This window comes from Macrosteles quadrilineatus, unplaced genomic scaffold (genome assembly GCF_028750875.1).
Source record: "Macrosteles quadrilineatus isolate MER2022 unplaced genomic scaffold, UCM_ALF_1.0 Scaffold_1__1_contigs__length_201487025, whole genome shotgun sequence".
Lineage (NCBI taxonomy): Eukaryota > Metazoa > Arthropoda > Insecta > Hemiptera > Cicadellidae > Macrosteles > Macrosteles quadrilineatus.
This window is the reverse complement of record NW_026542594.1, coordinates 78,218,326-78,233,509: the sequence shown is the minus strand read 5'-3', so window position 1 is coordinate 78,233,509 and position 15,184 is coordinate 78,218,326. Positions and strand designations below refer to the sequence as shown.

Genomic DNA, 15,184 nt, shown 5'->3' with positions numbered 1-15,184 from the left:
GTCTGCGACTTCAGTGTGTGTGTGAGAGAGAGAGAGTTGTGCTACAGTGGATGGATACGTCGAGACGTGACGCGGTTGAGTGGCTAGTGTCTGCGACGTCAGTGCGTGTGTGTGTGAGAGAGAGAGTTGTGCTACAGTGGATGGATACGTCGAGACGTGACGCGGTTGAGTGGCTAGTGTCTGCGACGTCAGTGCGTGTGTGTGAGAGAGAGAGAGAGTTGTGCTACAGTGGATGGATACGTCGAGACGTGACGCGGTTGAGTGGCTAGTGTCTGCGACGTCAGTGCGTGTGTGTGAGAGAGAGAGTTGTGCTACAGTGGATGGATACGTCGAGACCCGCGGTTGAGTGGCTAGTGTCTGCGACGTCAGTGCGTGTGTGTGAGAGAGAGAGTTGTGCTACAGTGGATGGATACGTCGAGACGTGACGCGGTTGAGTGGCTAGTGTCTGCGACGTCAGTGCGTGTGTGTGAGAGAGAGAGAGTTGTGATACAGTGGATGGATACGTCGAGACGTGACGCGGTTGAGTGGCTAGTGTCTGCGACGTCAGTGCGTGTGTGTGAGAGAGAGAGTTGTGCTACAGTGGATGGATACGTCGAGACCCGCGGTTGAGTGGCTAGTGTCTGCTACGTCAGTGCGTGTGTGTGAGAGAGAGAGTTGTGCTACAGTGGATGGATACGTCGAGACCCGCGGTTGAGTGGCTAGTGTCTGCGACGTCAGTGCGTGTGTGTGAGAGAGAGAGTTGTGCTACAGTGGATGGATACGTCGAGACTCGCGGTTGAGTGGCTAGTGTCTGCTACTTCTCTGCTTTGAACTCTCACTCACATTTTAGTTTCAATGTTGTGACATGTTTAATGACCGTGCAACTCAGTGGCCGTTAAATCTCCGAGCTCTAAATATCTTGAGGCGATCATGTGTTAGGGTGTGGACAATAGTTACTAGCTGTCCGTGCATCGTTGTGGACGCTACACTGGGGTAGCTACTTGTGAAATAAAGTTATATTTGTTGCACAAATTAAACGTGACAACGCTGTATCCAATACGTCCCATACACAATCTCCTAAGTAGAATTTTCTACATCATCGCGTGAACAGTATTTTTTTATTATTTTGAAACAGAAGTTAAAACCATGTTTGTACTTTTGCAGCAACATATTTTTATCATAAGTGTACCTGAAATTTATTTTTGTATTCACAAAACACACTGAAAAACCATCGTCGACTAATTTATATTTTTATCTCGAGTTTACCGAGGATTAATGATTATTTATTTATTGTTGCGGCGGTGTTATGACACTCAAAAATTGTTATTACTTATGTGATTAAAATTATAAAATATATTTAATAATCTAGATACATTTGTATAAGCCGTGGTATTCATATTTATAACGGTGCTGTTGTTTATTACTCTATGGCGACGACAGAGCTCGGTCGTCAATCACGAGATGGCATCGATCATGGAGGCAGTGGCTGATAATCATCCCTTCCCGCCAACTTTGGGGTTGTCACCGCGGTATATTTATCACTCCATATTTTACTGACACCGATTTTGCTAGTTACAGGTTGGACGTAGTTAAAATAAATTATATTAACTAACTTGAACTTCATATAAGTTTTATTATCCATCGCCATGATAAAACAACAACAAAAAAACATTTAAAAACCAGTATAGCAGTAAGGAAAGAGTATTGAATTTAAAAATGTCTTTTCTAAAGAGTAATACATACAACGCTTTGATATTGCTTAGAATATAGATTATTATAACATTATAATAGGTGATGTGCAATGGCATTTTTAAATATTGCACCATACATCCGTGTACTATTCGTGGGAGCACCTATGTTTTGTTTACGTTGGCAAAATCCAAAAAAAGATTGTAAACATTACTTTAGCATGGTAAACATTCTTTTTCCATAGTAAACAATGTAATGATGGATTTCCGCAGGTGATATACATGTAACGAAAACAGGTCATTTCACAGTAGTGTAGCGAAAAAGTGTTTTACTCATGAAGTGTTTCTAAAGTTATGTGCTTAATCTGTGCAATTAATTATTAGTGAGTAAAGTGGTGTATGGATTTCATAACCATTATTATCCTAGAGACCACAACGGGCTCTGTTGCTAGTGTAAAAATATTTTATTATTTACAACCAAGAACCTTTTTTGCGGTTATTTGCATTGTGATGAAAGGTATCGTTCACTACTTGTCAAGAAAGTCCCATTTCGGTCCGCGCAGTATTGTCGTTTCCGCGTTTGTAATAAACTCTTTTACGAACTGTTTCTTGAAGCAATGAATTTGAATGAAAAACAATTTTGTAGTTTTATTCATTACTAAATCATTGAAAAAATCCATTGAACAATTCCGTGCCAATGAGTTAGTTTACACTTGCACAGTTGTGGCTAATTTGAACGTTCCTCTGTTCCTCTGTTGCTAAGCAGTAGTGTTGTGTTCCAGGGAGGAGAGCGGGTGGTATGGGAGTTTCACTATGTCACGTTGACCAGAGTACCGTACCCTGTTCCTCTGTTGCTAAGCAGTAGTGTTGTGTTCCAGGGAGGAGAGCGGGTGGTATGGGAGTTTCACCATGTCACGTTGACCAGAGTACCGTACCCTGTTCCTCTGTTGCTAAGCAGTAGTGTTGTGTTCCAGGGAGGAGAGCGGGTGGTATGGGAGTTTCACCATGTCACGTTGACCAGAGTACCGTACCCTGTTCCTCTGTTGCTAAGCAGTAGTGTTGTGTTCCAGGGAGGAGAGCGGGTGGTATGGGAGTTTCACCATGTCACGTTGACCAGAGTACCGTACCCTGTTCCTCTGTTGCTAAGCAGTAGTGTTGTGTTCCTGGGAGGAGAGCGGGTGGTATGGGAGTTTCACCATGTCACGTTGACCAGAGTACCGTACCCTGTTCCTCTGTTGCTAAGCAGTAGTGTTGTGTTCCAGGGAGGAGAGCGGGTGGTATGGGAGTTTCACCATGTCACGTTGACCAGAGTACCGTACCCTGTTCCTCTGTTGCTAAGCAGTAGTGTTGTGTTCTAGGGAGGAGAGCGGGTGGTATGGGAGTTTCACCATGTCACGTTGACCAGAGTACCGTACCCTGTTCCTCTGTTGCTAAGCAGTAGTGTTGTGTTCTAGGGAGGAGAGCGGGTGGTATGGGAGTGTCACCATGTCACGTTGACCAGAGTACCGTACCCTGTTCCTCTGTTGCTAAGCAGTAGTGTTGTGTTCCAGGGAGGAGAGCGGGTGGTATGGGAGTGTCACCATGTCACGTTGACCAGAGTACCGTACCCTGTTCCTCTGTTGCTAAGCAGTAGTGTTGTGTTCCAGGGAGGAGAGCGGGTGGTATGGGAGTTTCACCATGTCACGTTGACCAGAGTACCGTACCCTGTTCCTCTGTTGCTAAGCAGTAGTGTTGTGTTCCAGGGAGGAGAGCGGGTGGTATGGGAGTGTCACCATGTCACGTTGACCAGAGTACCGTACCCTGTTCCTCTGTTGCTAAGCAGTAGTGTTGTGTTCCAGGGAGGAGAGCGGGTGGTATGGGAGTTTCACCATGTCACGTTGACCAGAGTACCGTACCCTGTTCCTCTGTTGCTAAGCAGTAGTGTTGTGTTCCAGGGAGGAGAGCGGGTGGTATGGGAGTTTCACCATGTCACGTTGACCAGAGTACCGTACCCTGTTCCTCTGTTGCTAAGCAGTAGTGTTGTGTTCCAGGGAGGAGAGCGGGTGGTATGGGAGTTTCACCATGTCACGTTGACCAGAGTACCCGGGTATGGGTTCGGCATCGCGGTGTCTGGGGGTCGGGACAACCCACACTTCACCAACGGAGATCCTGCCATCGCGATATCAGATGTTCTCAAGGCAGGACCAGCCGAGGGAAAGCTGCTGTGAGTTTACCAGCTGTTGTCTTGATCATGGTCCAATAGTTCATGGCTTTTTACCACCCTCTGACTTAAACCGCACATTGTTGTGAATAATTTGTCTCTCATATTGTACTTAATTTGACTCGTGATGGTTAAATGTGTTGATAAACTAACTTACTTTTTGACCAAAAGCCGGCCTAGGCACGTGCAAAAGGTGCGGCTAGGAGAAAAACATAAGTAATAGCTATTTACATTACAAGTGTAGTAAGAGCGTTTTTACATCACGCAGGTGAAAGTTGTGCAACGAGCGAAGCGAGTTGCATAATTTACCTAGGCCGGGCGCGCACTATCCCGACCACGACCACGACCACGACCAAACGCCCGACCAGTGGTTGTCATTCACCATGCGACCAGAGCACGACCCGACCACGACCCGACCAAGGCAACGAATGTTTTACAAACTTCAGTGTCAAGATGATTGTTGAAGAAGTAGTTGTTATGGTGCATTTGTATTGTAAGTAACGTTAAGCGGAAGAAGACACTATACTGGGTATATCCAATGTTAACTGTTAGGTCTGAAAGGGCATTTTGCAACATTTTATGAAGAGCTACGTCAATATGAAGACAGGTTTCAAAAGTGTCAAAATCCTGCGACATTTTATCAAATGAGTCACTTCACAGACCGGCGCAAAAAACTAGTGCTTACCGTTTGATTGATCTAGGAATACTGGGGGTTGAGTGGTGTACTGGTCGGGTCGGAGGCAAGTCGGGGGTAGTGCGCGTCGTCCCATTACATTGTGTGCTATTTTTGGCTGCAACGACCAGCGGGTCGGGCCCGACCAAACTGGAAAATTTTGGTCGTGCGACCAGGGCCCGACCAGGGTCCGACCAGTCGACCAGTGCGCGCTTATTTATTCCTATTATAAAACTGGTCGTATCCGACCAGTCGGAGTCGTGGTCGTGGTCGTGGTCGGGATAGTGCGCGCCGGCCCTAAGTGATGTAAACACGCTCTTGCGTAACGTGTAACGTACAAGATTTTACCTGACCCGACAATATACAGGAGGTTACGAACAATATTTTTCATTACCCATTTCACTCATCTTATAACAGTAAGGTTCATTTACAAACAAAAGCTAGGTTATGAAAATTCTCCAAAACATAACAATAACAATAAAATTCAAGCACACAGCTGATTTCTAGCGTTAAACGTCGTTGGCTCCATAGAGTTATATTTTTTAAGTTATCCACTCAATGTTATTTAAATGGGTTTCATTACATCACCGAGTGAGTTTTTTGATACTTTACATCACTCGAGAAGTAAGGAAGTTGTATACATCACGCTTAGGATAGGGAAGTTTAACATGGCGGGTTAGGTAAAATTGTAAAAAGTCTCTGTGTTTAATTGAAATTGTGTACCCTATGCAACCAGAAATATCGATTTTGAATAGTTGCCAATAACATACGCTAATAACTGCGGTTTACTTCATCATACAACATTCTCATGTTTAGAATTCCGATTTGCATGATAAAATAAGTTCTCGTTAATTATTTGCTACCTTTTATTTTCCAATATGGTAATGCAAAAGTACATGTACTGATCTTTTTTAACGATACAAAACTTATCTGAAACTAATTTAATATTGGTAAATAAGAAAAAAATGATTATAAATTAATATAGCAAGAGATCCTTTATCCGATTTATATGGAAATAGTAATGCTATAAAGGAATTTAGATCATTGTAATGGATTAGTATTATTTATTTGCTTTAATGGTTTTGCTACTGCAAGTTGCTGAATAAATTTTAGCATTACATATTTTATACAGTAACTTCCCCCTTTTTAGTCGATTTCCCAATATAGGGAATAAGCTATTTATTGCTTTGGTTTTGTTTCTGAAAGGTGCGGAATTACATTGAAACATTACATATATTTTATATTGTAGTTTTCTCCCTTTTTGGTCCTGTAAGTTGCAGTTTAATGCATTTTTCAAAGGAAATCCAAACCAGTTAAGTAAGACTAAGATAAGTGATTTCAACTATTACAGATTTACTACAAAGGTTTCTATTGAAGTTTGTTTGCAATTGAAAGTTTGCAAGTTACAGTTATAATTGAAAGATACAGTTATTTAAAGCCGTATTCACTTTGAATGATAGACCATTATTTATCATTGCTTGTAACAGGAAACTTTGTTCAAGTTGTCGAGTAGACCTAGTGCTAAGGGAATTTTTTTTTAACTTGTTGATAGTTTTGAATTGAATTTATTTTACGCTTTTAACGTAGAACTAAAACATTTTGTTAAAGATTTATCCCTTCAAAAATATTACTTAAGCAAACACCTCAGTCTTAAAATATAGTTCCAATATCTTTGAGAGATAAGGGACGTATTTTACATCAGCACATATTTATTTGGTTTGAATGTTTTTTGAACTGTGTGTCACTGACACCTGATAAATCCCTACTCTGTATAAGGATTCTTAGATTGATTGTGTTGGATTACCAGCACCTGTTTTGTGAGGCTTCGGCTTGTATCTAGGTTTCAGTGAACGATTTCAGTCAGGAATTTAAATATTGACCTGTAAGGATTAGGATAGTTGAAAACCTCTTTCCCTAAAATTTAGGTAAACTTTCAACATTTTTTGTATTATTTCCTTGACTTTTTCAATATTTGGTAAATGAATATTTTATGACAAGCCCTGAAAATACATACTTAGTTCAACTAAATCTATCTATTCTATTCCATACTAGGGTGTTTAAAAAGTCTTAACACACCAAAAATAAATTAAATGGCGTAAGATAAAATTTTGCAACTTCAACATATTATTATATTTATATGATGACTTTTCTTGCTTTTTGCAAGATATCAAAATTTTGCCCTCACCTCCTTTAAGGGCAGATAGGGGGCAACTCAAATTTTTAAATATTGTAGTTTATGCCTGTGAACAAAAGCAAAAGGACAAAGTCTCCTAGAGGTTTCCACAGAAAACTGATATTCGCCAAAGCTTATTTCAGAAAACGCACACTTAACAAATTGTGTTAAACTAAACCACTTTGATCAAAATATAAAAATTAATTTTTGAGCAAAATTTATTCTGAATTAAAGAAGCATGAGTTAATGATAAAACCATGTACCCCGGTGCCGCTGAGTTAGTCGAGATATTCGGGTGTAATTAAGGGCTTAATTGCTTGACAAATAAACCCCCCTAGACAAATCATGCTATGTAATTGTAATTTTAATTCGAGTAATTCCGTTGGATAATAGAAAAGGCATGTGGGGAATATAAAACAGAATTTCGAAATGTTACAGCAAGTTTGGTTGGTTAGTTTAGAATTGTTTGACAACTAAACCTGAGTTTCCGTCCCTCGGGAGGTGACTGTGGCTCTATTGCGAGCGGGCCCAATTCATGATCTTCATGGCTTCAGGCGTTGTGTATGTGATGACATTTTCCTTTCTAAACTATTAAATAGGTTTGTCATGCTTGCTTTGTTGTCAGAAGTAGATATGCGTGTTCCACCTGGTACAAGATCCCAAGATTCGGAAGGAGGTGCCATGTTGTGACCCCCATTTTAAAAGTCTGGTAAAAAAGAATTCTTTTGGTGTAATTGAACAATCTTTACAAAAAATACAAATTAATGGTCATATACAGGGTGGAAAAAAGTCCCGGGATGATAAAATATTTCAAAAACTAATAAAGATAGAGCTTCAAAACTTGGTACACAGTTACTGGGCAGGGCATTAAAACCATTTTAACACATAATAATTCAGTTATGCGGTACCTCCTCAGAGGGATGGCCCGCTAGAAGTCGGAGGAAAATAACAAACGTATGGATAGATCAATATAAAGGTCTTAATTAGCAGAGTACAATGCCACAACTTTGGGCTCAAAAGACCAACTGAGTAAAAAATGGCAGCCGTTCAAAGATTCAAAATGGCAGATTGAAGATATCTTTGAACGGCTGCCATTTTCAACTCGATTATCCGTTTGAGTTCAAATTTGTAGCATTGTATTCTACTAATTAAGACCTTTAAATTGATGAAAAAATTATGGGTTACAACATGGGTATTTACATTTGAAAATGTTGAGTTGCTCCCTATCTACCCTAAAAGGGGGAGGGGGGCAAAATTTTTATTTCTTGTAAAAAGCTAGAAAAGGCAGCATATAATATGGCAGTTTAATTTATTTTTGGGTGTGTTGAGACTTTTTTTATCACCCTGTATATAAAAAGTGAAGCCGTTTTCTGTGAACACTACTCCTCCCTTACTTATGGACCAATTTCAACGTTTGAGGTGTCAAAATTTGTCTCAATATGCAGTTTTTTTATAAAGTTTTAGAATTTAAATATTCTTACTCTTAAGGGGATGGGGGGCGTTCGCTCACAAAGTTTGATTCCACACACCCCGCCCCCCCCCATAAGAATGACCTAACAGATAAAAAAATCAGCTGTGTATAAAAAGAAACTTAGCAGATTTTTTGGGATTAAATATTGATGTTTGTAGTAATATTCAGGAGGTTATGGACCGGATGGGCACACGGGAGATCTCTAGTGGCTAATGTCTTCTCTTGAGGCAACACGATTACCCTAACGAGATGATGTGTTTCCAGCGGCACTTGATAGCGTTTCGGACTGGTGTTCGGTGTTCAGGAGGTCTCCAGTTCGAAACCAGCCGGGGACACTAACTTCTTGTCAAAGATTTTTCTTAGAATGCGAATAACTGTACATCTTTTGTTAGAATTTGATGCATTTATAATTTTATTTATGAACAGCACTTTTTTAAAATAGTAAAGCTTTATTCGATTTTATCTTATATCTGCTTTTTTATATTATCGGCAAGTTTGGTTGGTTAGGTTAGGTTATGACAATTTAATTTTATAATACTAAATTTTAAAATTAATTTATTATAGAAATTATAACCTAACATTCATTTGATTTTTATCTTATTTGTTATATTATCAGCAAGTTTGGTTGGTTAGGTTAGGTTATGACAGTTTATTTTTTTAATAAAAATTTTATTTTATAATTAAATAGTTAATTTTATAACTAAAAAAAAAAAAAAAATTATTAACATTTTTTCAACTTACCGTAGCGGTTCTAGCGGTGAACGCTGACACTACAAGACATGTTGGCCATAGTCCCTTCCGTGTGCCCCACCAGGCTATAGACCAATAAAATTAAATGTAAACAGTTATTAAGTTTTGATGGAAGATCAGAAAATGCCTCGAGTTCAAAAAATAATTATTGAAAACAGGAGGAGGAGACAATTAATAAGAGATCTTATACGAAGAAAGGCCTGGTCAAACAGCAACACATCAAAATTAATACCTTTATAGAACTTGCAAATATTAAAAATTACAGTACGGTACTTACTATATCTAATAATCTCGAAATAAACAATAATAAAACTAGTTTTATTTCCAATGTAGTTTTATTTCCAGCCAATGTAGAAACAAAATAGAGCTGATTTGTTTGGATTCGGATGAAATCAAACAAGTAGAAAAAATAGTTTTTTTAGGTTTGAAAATTGACGAGCACCTATCCTGGCAGGACCACGTTGATGCCTGTGCAAAGATAAATTCAGGGATATTTGCAATGAAAAAGATGTCTTATCTATGTAGGCCTAATATCAGTACTTTGAAAACAATATACCTCTTATCCATAGCCATTTTTCATACAGTATATCTTTATAGAAGCTACAACAAAGAAAAATCTTATTCGAATCCTAAAATTACAGCAAAATGCAGGGACTAAAAAGTGATAAAAGTGTCAACATTCATTTTACAAATTTAAAAATACTAACGGTCTTTGCCCAATACATTTTTGAAACGGCTCTCATTGCTAAAGACGGTATACAGGATAACGTACTATTATGCCACAATACAAGAAGAAGCTCTAAGAAAAAAGAGTCACAATCTTTTCTTTTCATTTCTTCGTATCTTTTCTTTTCAAATAAAAAACCCAGATGTGCCGGAAGAAGGTTTTTACATTTTCTTCCAAATAATTTAAAGAAATTTGCAGCAGCAAATTTGAAAAAGAATTTAAAAGTTACGGTATCTTATAGAAATTTCTTCTTACTCCATTAAAAAGGCGTTTCCTCAATTAACTTGATTTTATTAGTTGTTTCTATTGTATAAATTGTAATTTTTGAAGTAATTTTTGCCTATAACTGTAAGGTTTGTTTTCTAAGGTTAAGAATATTTACACTATTCAATGTACAATGTATAATTAATTGTATTGAATAAAGATATTGAAATGAAATGAAATGAAAAATTACTCTAAAAGCTCTAATTTAAAAACATAAAAACCCAAAAGCATTCTAAATAACATTTCTTCATATATGTAGTTGCTGTGGGTAAGAAAATAAAAACCTTATGATAATAGGCGTAATTTGCTGACCAAACGTAAAAGTAATATTCTCTGGCTTCCCTCCATGATATGATAGGATCCTTATATCACCTTTCCTTTGATGTGTCAAGGTAGTTTCAGTGTAAAATAATGTTCTTCTACTCCAAGCATGTTTTTAATTGTCATTGTAAAAAAACCCTTTTATGTCTATATTTTTAAACTAGGCCTATAAAAACTTGATTTTAATTTGTATGAACATGGCAAAGCATAATTTTCAAAAGAGCTTTTGTTTTCTAACACGAAAATTGAACACAAAAAGGAAACCTTAAAGCTATATATTTTGTTCTACACTAGCCTATTAGAAATCCTTCATTTTTCTTCATTCAAAGATTTAAGCTCAGTATTTATTTTCAAAAGTAGGCCTAGCAGTCTAATTTTAAAATAAACTACTTTAATTCAGATATTAAAAAGTATTATTTTTTACTTAAATATAGGCTATACTACTAAATTTTAAAAACGTCAATGGTTTAGACAAAAATGTTATATTTGCATTTAATTTCTCACGGTTACACTAACACAACTTCTTGATTAGGTAAACATGTTATCCGCCAATATGAATAAACAGTATAAGCAAGGGAATATATGTGGAGGAAAGGCATTGCAAGCTGTTTGTAAGGCTGCAAACTGACACATAGGGAGCAATCTTAGTGGAAGAAATCCAGACACAGGTGATAAAAGAAAGTGGTGGTGGCAGTAAAAGTGAGCAGGTTTATATTTATTGTGTCACAACCTCCTTTATTGCGACCATAACCCTGGCTGCATCCCATCTTTTATTGAAGTCACTATTCCTGTGCCAAGGCATCTCATGCATTATCCCTTCAATAGGAAAATACCATTTGAATGTTTTATCTTCAACATAGAAGAGAACTTCAGAGTATTCTGCATTGCGGTGGTAGACTTATTAATATTAATAGGTCGGGCTTCCCTGTGGTTTGCCATTTAGTAAATTATTAGCTAAGCTATCTTTGAGCTTTTATCTAATCATATTTGTTCTTAAACACACACTTTTAATTGCGTCAATACCCTTTTTGCATTTTCTGTGTACTACTAGCCGGTAATTTTTTGAAGAAAAAAACTCCAAGGATAAAACAGTGCCGGACTGCTAATGATAAAGGAGTCCCCGAGCAAAAATAATGTTAGGGCCTCAAGGTTGGCAAACTTATTAGTTAGTTAATTGAATTATAATCAACCATTACTATAAACAATGTTTTCCATGGCATTTGTACACAAATTGTTAAAATAATGCAATAACACAACTTGAATTGATAAAAAAATTTTTTTTAATAGCAAGTAATATGATAAAAATTTTTCAATTTGCAATAATAACAAACCATCAAATATTTTAAATGTCAAAATGGCAGTACAAACTCTCCTTGTTTAAACTTATTTTTCTGTGCTCTACCAGCCACCCCCCTCCTGCTTCTTTCAGTCAAATTTTAGATAAATTAAATGAAAGAACTGACTGGACTATGATGTTACAGTGTCAATGATAGGATCATGTCAGCCAATGGAGTGTCTCTTGACAACGTAGAGTATGCTACAGCTGTTCAGGTGTTGCGTGACAGTGGCAACACAGTCGCACTCACTGTACGACGTCGGGTGGTTCTGCCAGCCTCACCTGAACCACAAACTCTGCGACTGCAGCTCACCAAGACCAGGAAAAAGGACGGTAATAACTGATGAAATCATATCTACTAATAAAATAAATAATATCCATAACTAAATTGAAAAATGTGCCAAAATAACAATTAAATTTGAGTGTGAGAGAGAAGCAAAAATTCTATTCAACTCTATTCTTGCTATAGGTTGCAAGTAAGGACAAAGTGTTGAGTGAATACTATGCACCTAATTACGTCTGTGGCAATCCTAATGCACATGAGTGCCCAAACCATATGTTGTAGAAAATGGTTATTGTGTCATTAAATTATGAACAAAGTCACATAGCTTCTGAAATTCTAATCTTGGTGCACAGGAGAATGGGATCCGTGGAAAATGGGGAATCGTACTTGGATTTTGGTGGACGGGAGTAAGTGTACAGTATACTAATTGGAAGGTGATCAAGAATGTTGCCGCAATTGCTCTATAACCATAGATAATCCACAATTATGGTTTTTACTTAATTGGGAAAGCAATATTAATAGTCTTAGAAGTACATGGTTTGATGTTTTATGTAATTTTACTACATTTCTGGCAAGTCCAAATAAAAGAGGTAATCCGAACATTGTCTGGTACCAATTAGTTTAGATTAGCAGGACTCTGGTTCACTAGAAAATCTGAAAATCCATTGATTGTATTAGCATGACATTTTCAGTTGAAATGTAGTTAAATAAATCACACCAATAGGCCTATATAAAAAGAAAAAAGACCAGACACACTGTAAATAATGAAAAACAATTGTTAAATGTAAAAATCATTACTGTAAAGTACCTCGTCAAACCTATTTAAGACTTTTCACGTGTCCTGTGTTGATATTTCTGTGTGTGTTCAGACTTTGGCCTGGTGCTGGGCTGCAAGATCTTTGTGAGAGAGGTTGGGGCAGGACAGCAGCTACAAGAGGGCGATGTACTTCTCAAGATCAACAATCACCCCACAGATGGAATGAGTCTCAAGGAAGCACGTAAGCTCATAGAGAGCAGCAAGGAGAAGCTGAACCTGGTGGTCCGTAGAGACACCCCTCGCTCAACCTACCCCACGGAGTCTACGGCACTGCAGGGAAAAGGTGTGGCTCTAGACTTGTGGCTTTATTCTGTTTGTTATTTTTTTATTAAATGATTGTGTGTGTTTGTCACAATGTTATAACACAACGTGTAAGTTACCTTTGTAACAATATGTAAGTTATCTATGAAATCTTCTTAACTGGTTACAGTTGACACTATAATTTGACATTTATGTGACAATTATGTCAAAAGAGTAAATGGTTAGATTACTGAAAATAATACTAAATTCAGGGTTCCAAGGGGGGGGGGCCTACAGGGGCTAAAGCCTCCCCCCTTGGACCCCGGAAAAATAAATTTAATCATACATTTCGTACTTAAAACACGCAATGTCATAAAACAGACATCAATGTAGTTTTTATTAAACTAAATAAGCGATAGCAGGAGAGTTAAGTTCCACATGGATAAACTTTGTGGGGCAATAGCAAGACGAATAAAACAATATTACGCTATGGAAAGCTGTACGCATCGTCCAATTTTTACAGCAGTCAGGGAAACAGCTGATTTCATATTCATAGTTGTCAAATTGTCTCCTAACTCACCAAACGGCTTTTAGGAGGATATGGCTGTAGTGTACAGTGTGTTTTGAAATTCATGAAAGCAATCGTCATAGTTTAATATTTTAAATATCTATTTGCTCATGAGAAACAACAGGTGAAATGGGAGTTTATGGACAATGGGCACAGTTTTAGGTGTTAAAAATGGCTTTATAGTTAATATAAAGTTTATAGTTCATATAACTTTATAGTTAATAGTTAATAAGCTTAAAAATGGTTGCTCCACTCCCCCCAAACCCCCCCCCCCCACCGGTCGCCCCCTCCTTGACAAGGTCCTAGAACCGCCACTGACTAAATTCAACCAACGAGTTCCAATTTATGAAACTGATTGATTCAACTTATTAACCCACCTGTACAGCTGTATTTAATAGGCCTGTACTTATTCTATCCAATAATCACTACGAATCACCGTTAGGACCGCAGATAGGTCTGCGACTCATCAGTGACTGGTAAGATACTCCTGTTACAACACACACAACAATCCAGTATTATTCAGATATCAACCCATGTCTTATTTATTGAGGCGTCTGATGACCGATTGTGTCTGACTATAAAATGATTGATCCTAGACACTTTCTGCAAAAAATAAGTACTGTGAAAAGTTGACATTGCAATTAATAAGGTAGGTATGTAATTTCTGAGATGATTCTATTTTATGAACAATCTTTCATTTTCAGGCAATTACCTTGAGGGGTTGAACGGCAATGCATACACATCACAAAACCTATACGTGCAGCCTCCGACAAGACAGAACGTGTTGGATGACAAGAGCAACTTGGTGCCTCGGGGACGGTCGCGGGGCCCTCTACTAGACGGGGGCCTCTCACTCACACCTCCACCCCCTCGTCCAGCCTCCCCTACGCACAGCCGCAGTCGCAGTGGACTAGATGAACCTCCAGACCCGCCTAGACCACCCCCGCCCAGACCTGAAGGTAAGTTCTTACCACTGACTTGTTGATACCAGGGTTGTAATATTGTTCACCTTTGGTTCGGAATAAATTAGAATGAGCCACTCAGAGATTGAGCTACTATTGAAATTCCATTGAACCTCATAGTTTTTGATACTGTAGTTGACATATAATGTGACATATAAGGTACACTTATAGTCGTCTTTTATTTTTGGGTTGGTTAAAGAAATGACGTATTGGAGAGTAACTTACATTAGCACAGTAAGTGGCTCAATTCTTGACTCTAATACTCAGCTTTCACAAGGGGAGGGGATGTTTACTTCTATCAAGTTAAAGATTCTACTATACAGGGTTAGGCAAAAGTCTGGAACCCCCCAGTTAACTTTTTAACGCGTTGCAGAAGGAAAACCAAACTTGGCACATATTTACAACATAAGAAATTGCACCTTTTCATCAAAGTTACAACTTTGCCCCAGCCCCCAAAATGGGGTATTTTGGGGGCAGCCCCAAATTTTCAAATGTAAACACCTATCATGTGACCCCTCATTTTAAAGGGTTTATCAAGAGAAATTGAATGGCGCAAACCAGAGGTCAATATCGCACTCCTAATCGAAATGGCAGTCATTTTAATTATTTAAGATGAGCAAGAAAGATAAAGACTGGACACCCCCAGTTAACTTTAAAAAATTAATATTTTAATACTGACCAAAAGGTGAATTCTCTTTTTTTATAAAGGTATGCTGAGTTTAGTTTTCCTTC

At 38.0% G+C, this 15,184-nt stretch overlaps 1 protein-coding gene across 8 annotated transcripts in view; it reads left to right on the top strand.

Annotated features, from left to right (window-relative positions):
- The window catches only part of LOC128983637 (tight junction protein ZO-1-like), a 153,955-nt gene that overhangs the window by 100,836 nt on the left and 37,935 nt on the right, over window positions 1-15,184 (top strand). For all 8 annotated transcript variants that reach the window (XM_054403003.1, XM_054403005.1, XM_054403001.1 and 5 more), the window contains exons 2-5: window positions 3,698-3,870; window positions 11,728-11,915; window positions 12,735-12,965; window positions 14,195-14,449. In XM_054403003.1, the coding sequence (XP_054258978.1) occupies window positions 3,698-3,870; window positions 11,728-11,915; window positions 12,735-12,965; window positions 14,195-14,449 (847 nt within the window). The remainder of the gene's footprint in view (window positions 1-3,697; window positions 3,871-11,727; window positions 11,916-12,734; window positions 12,966-14,194; window positions 14,450-15,184) is intronic.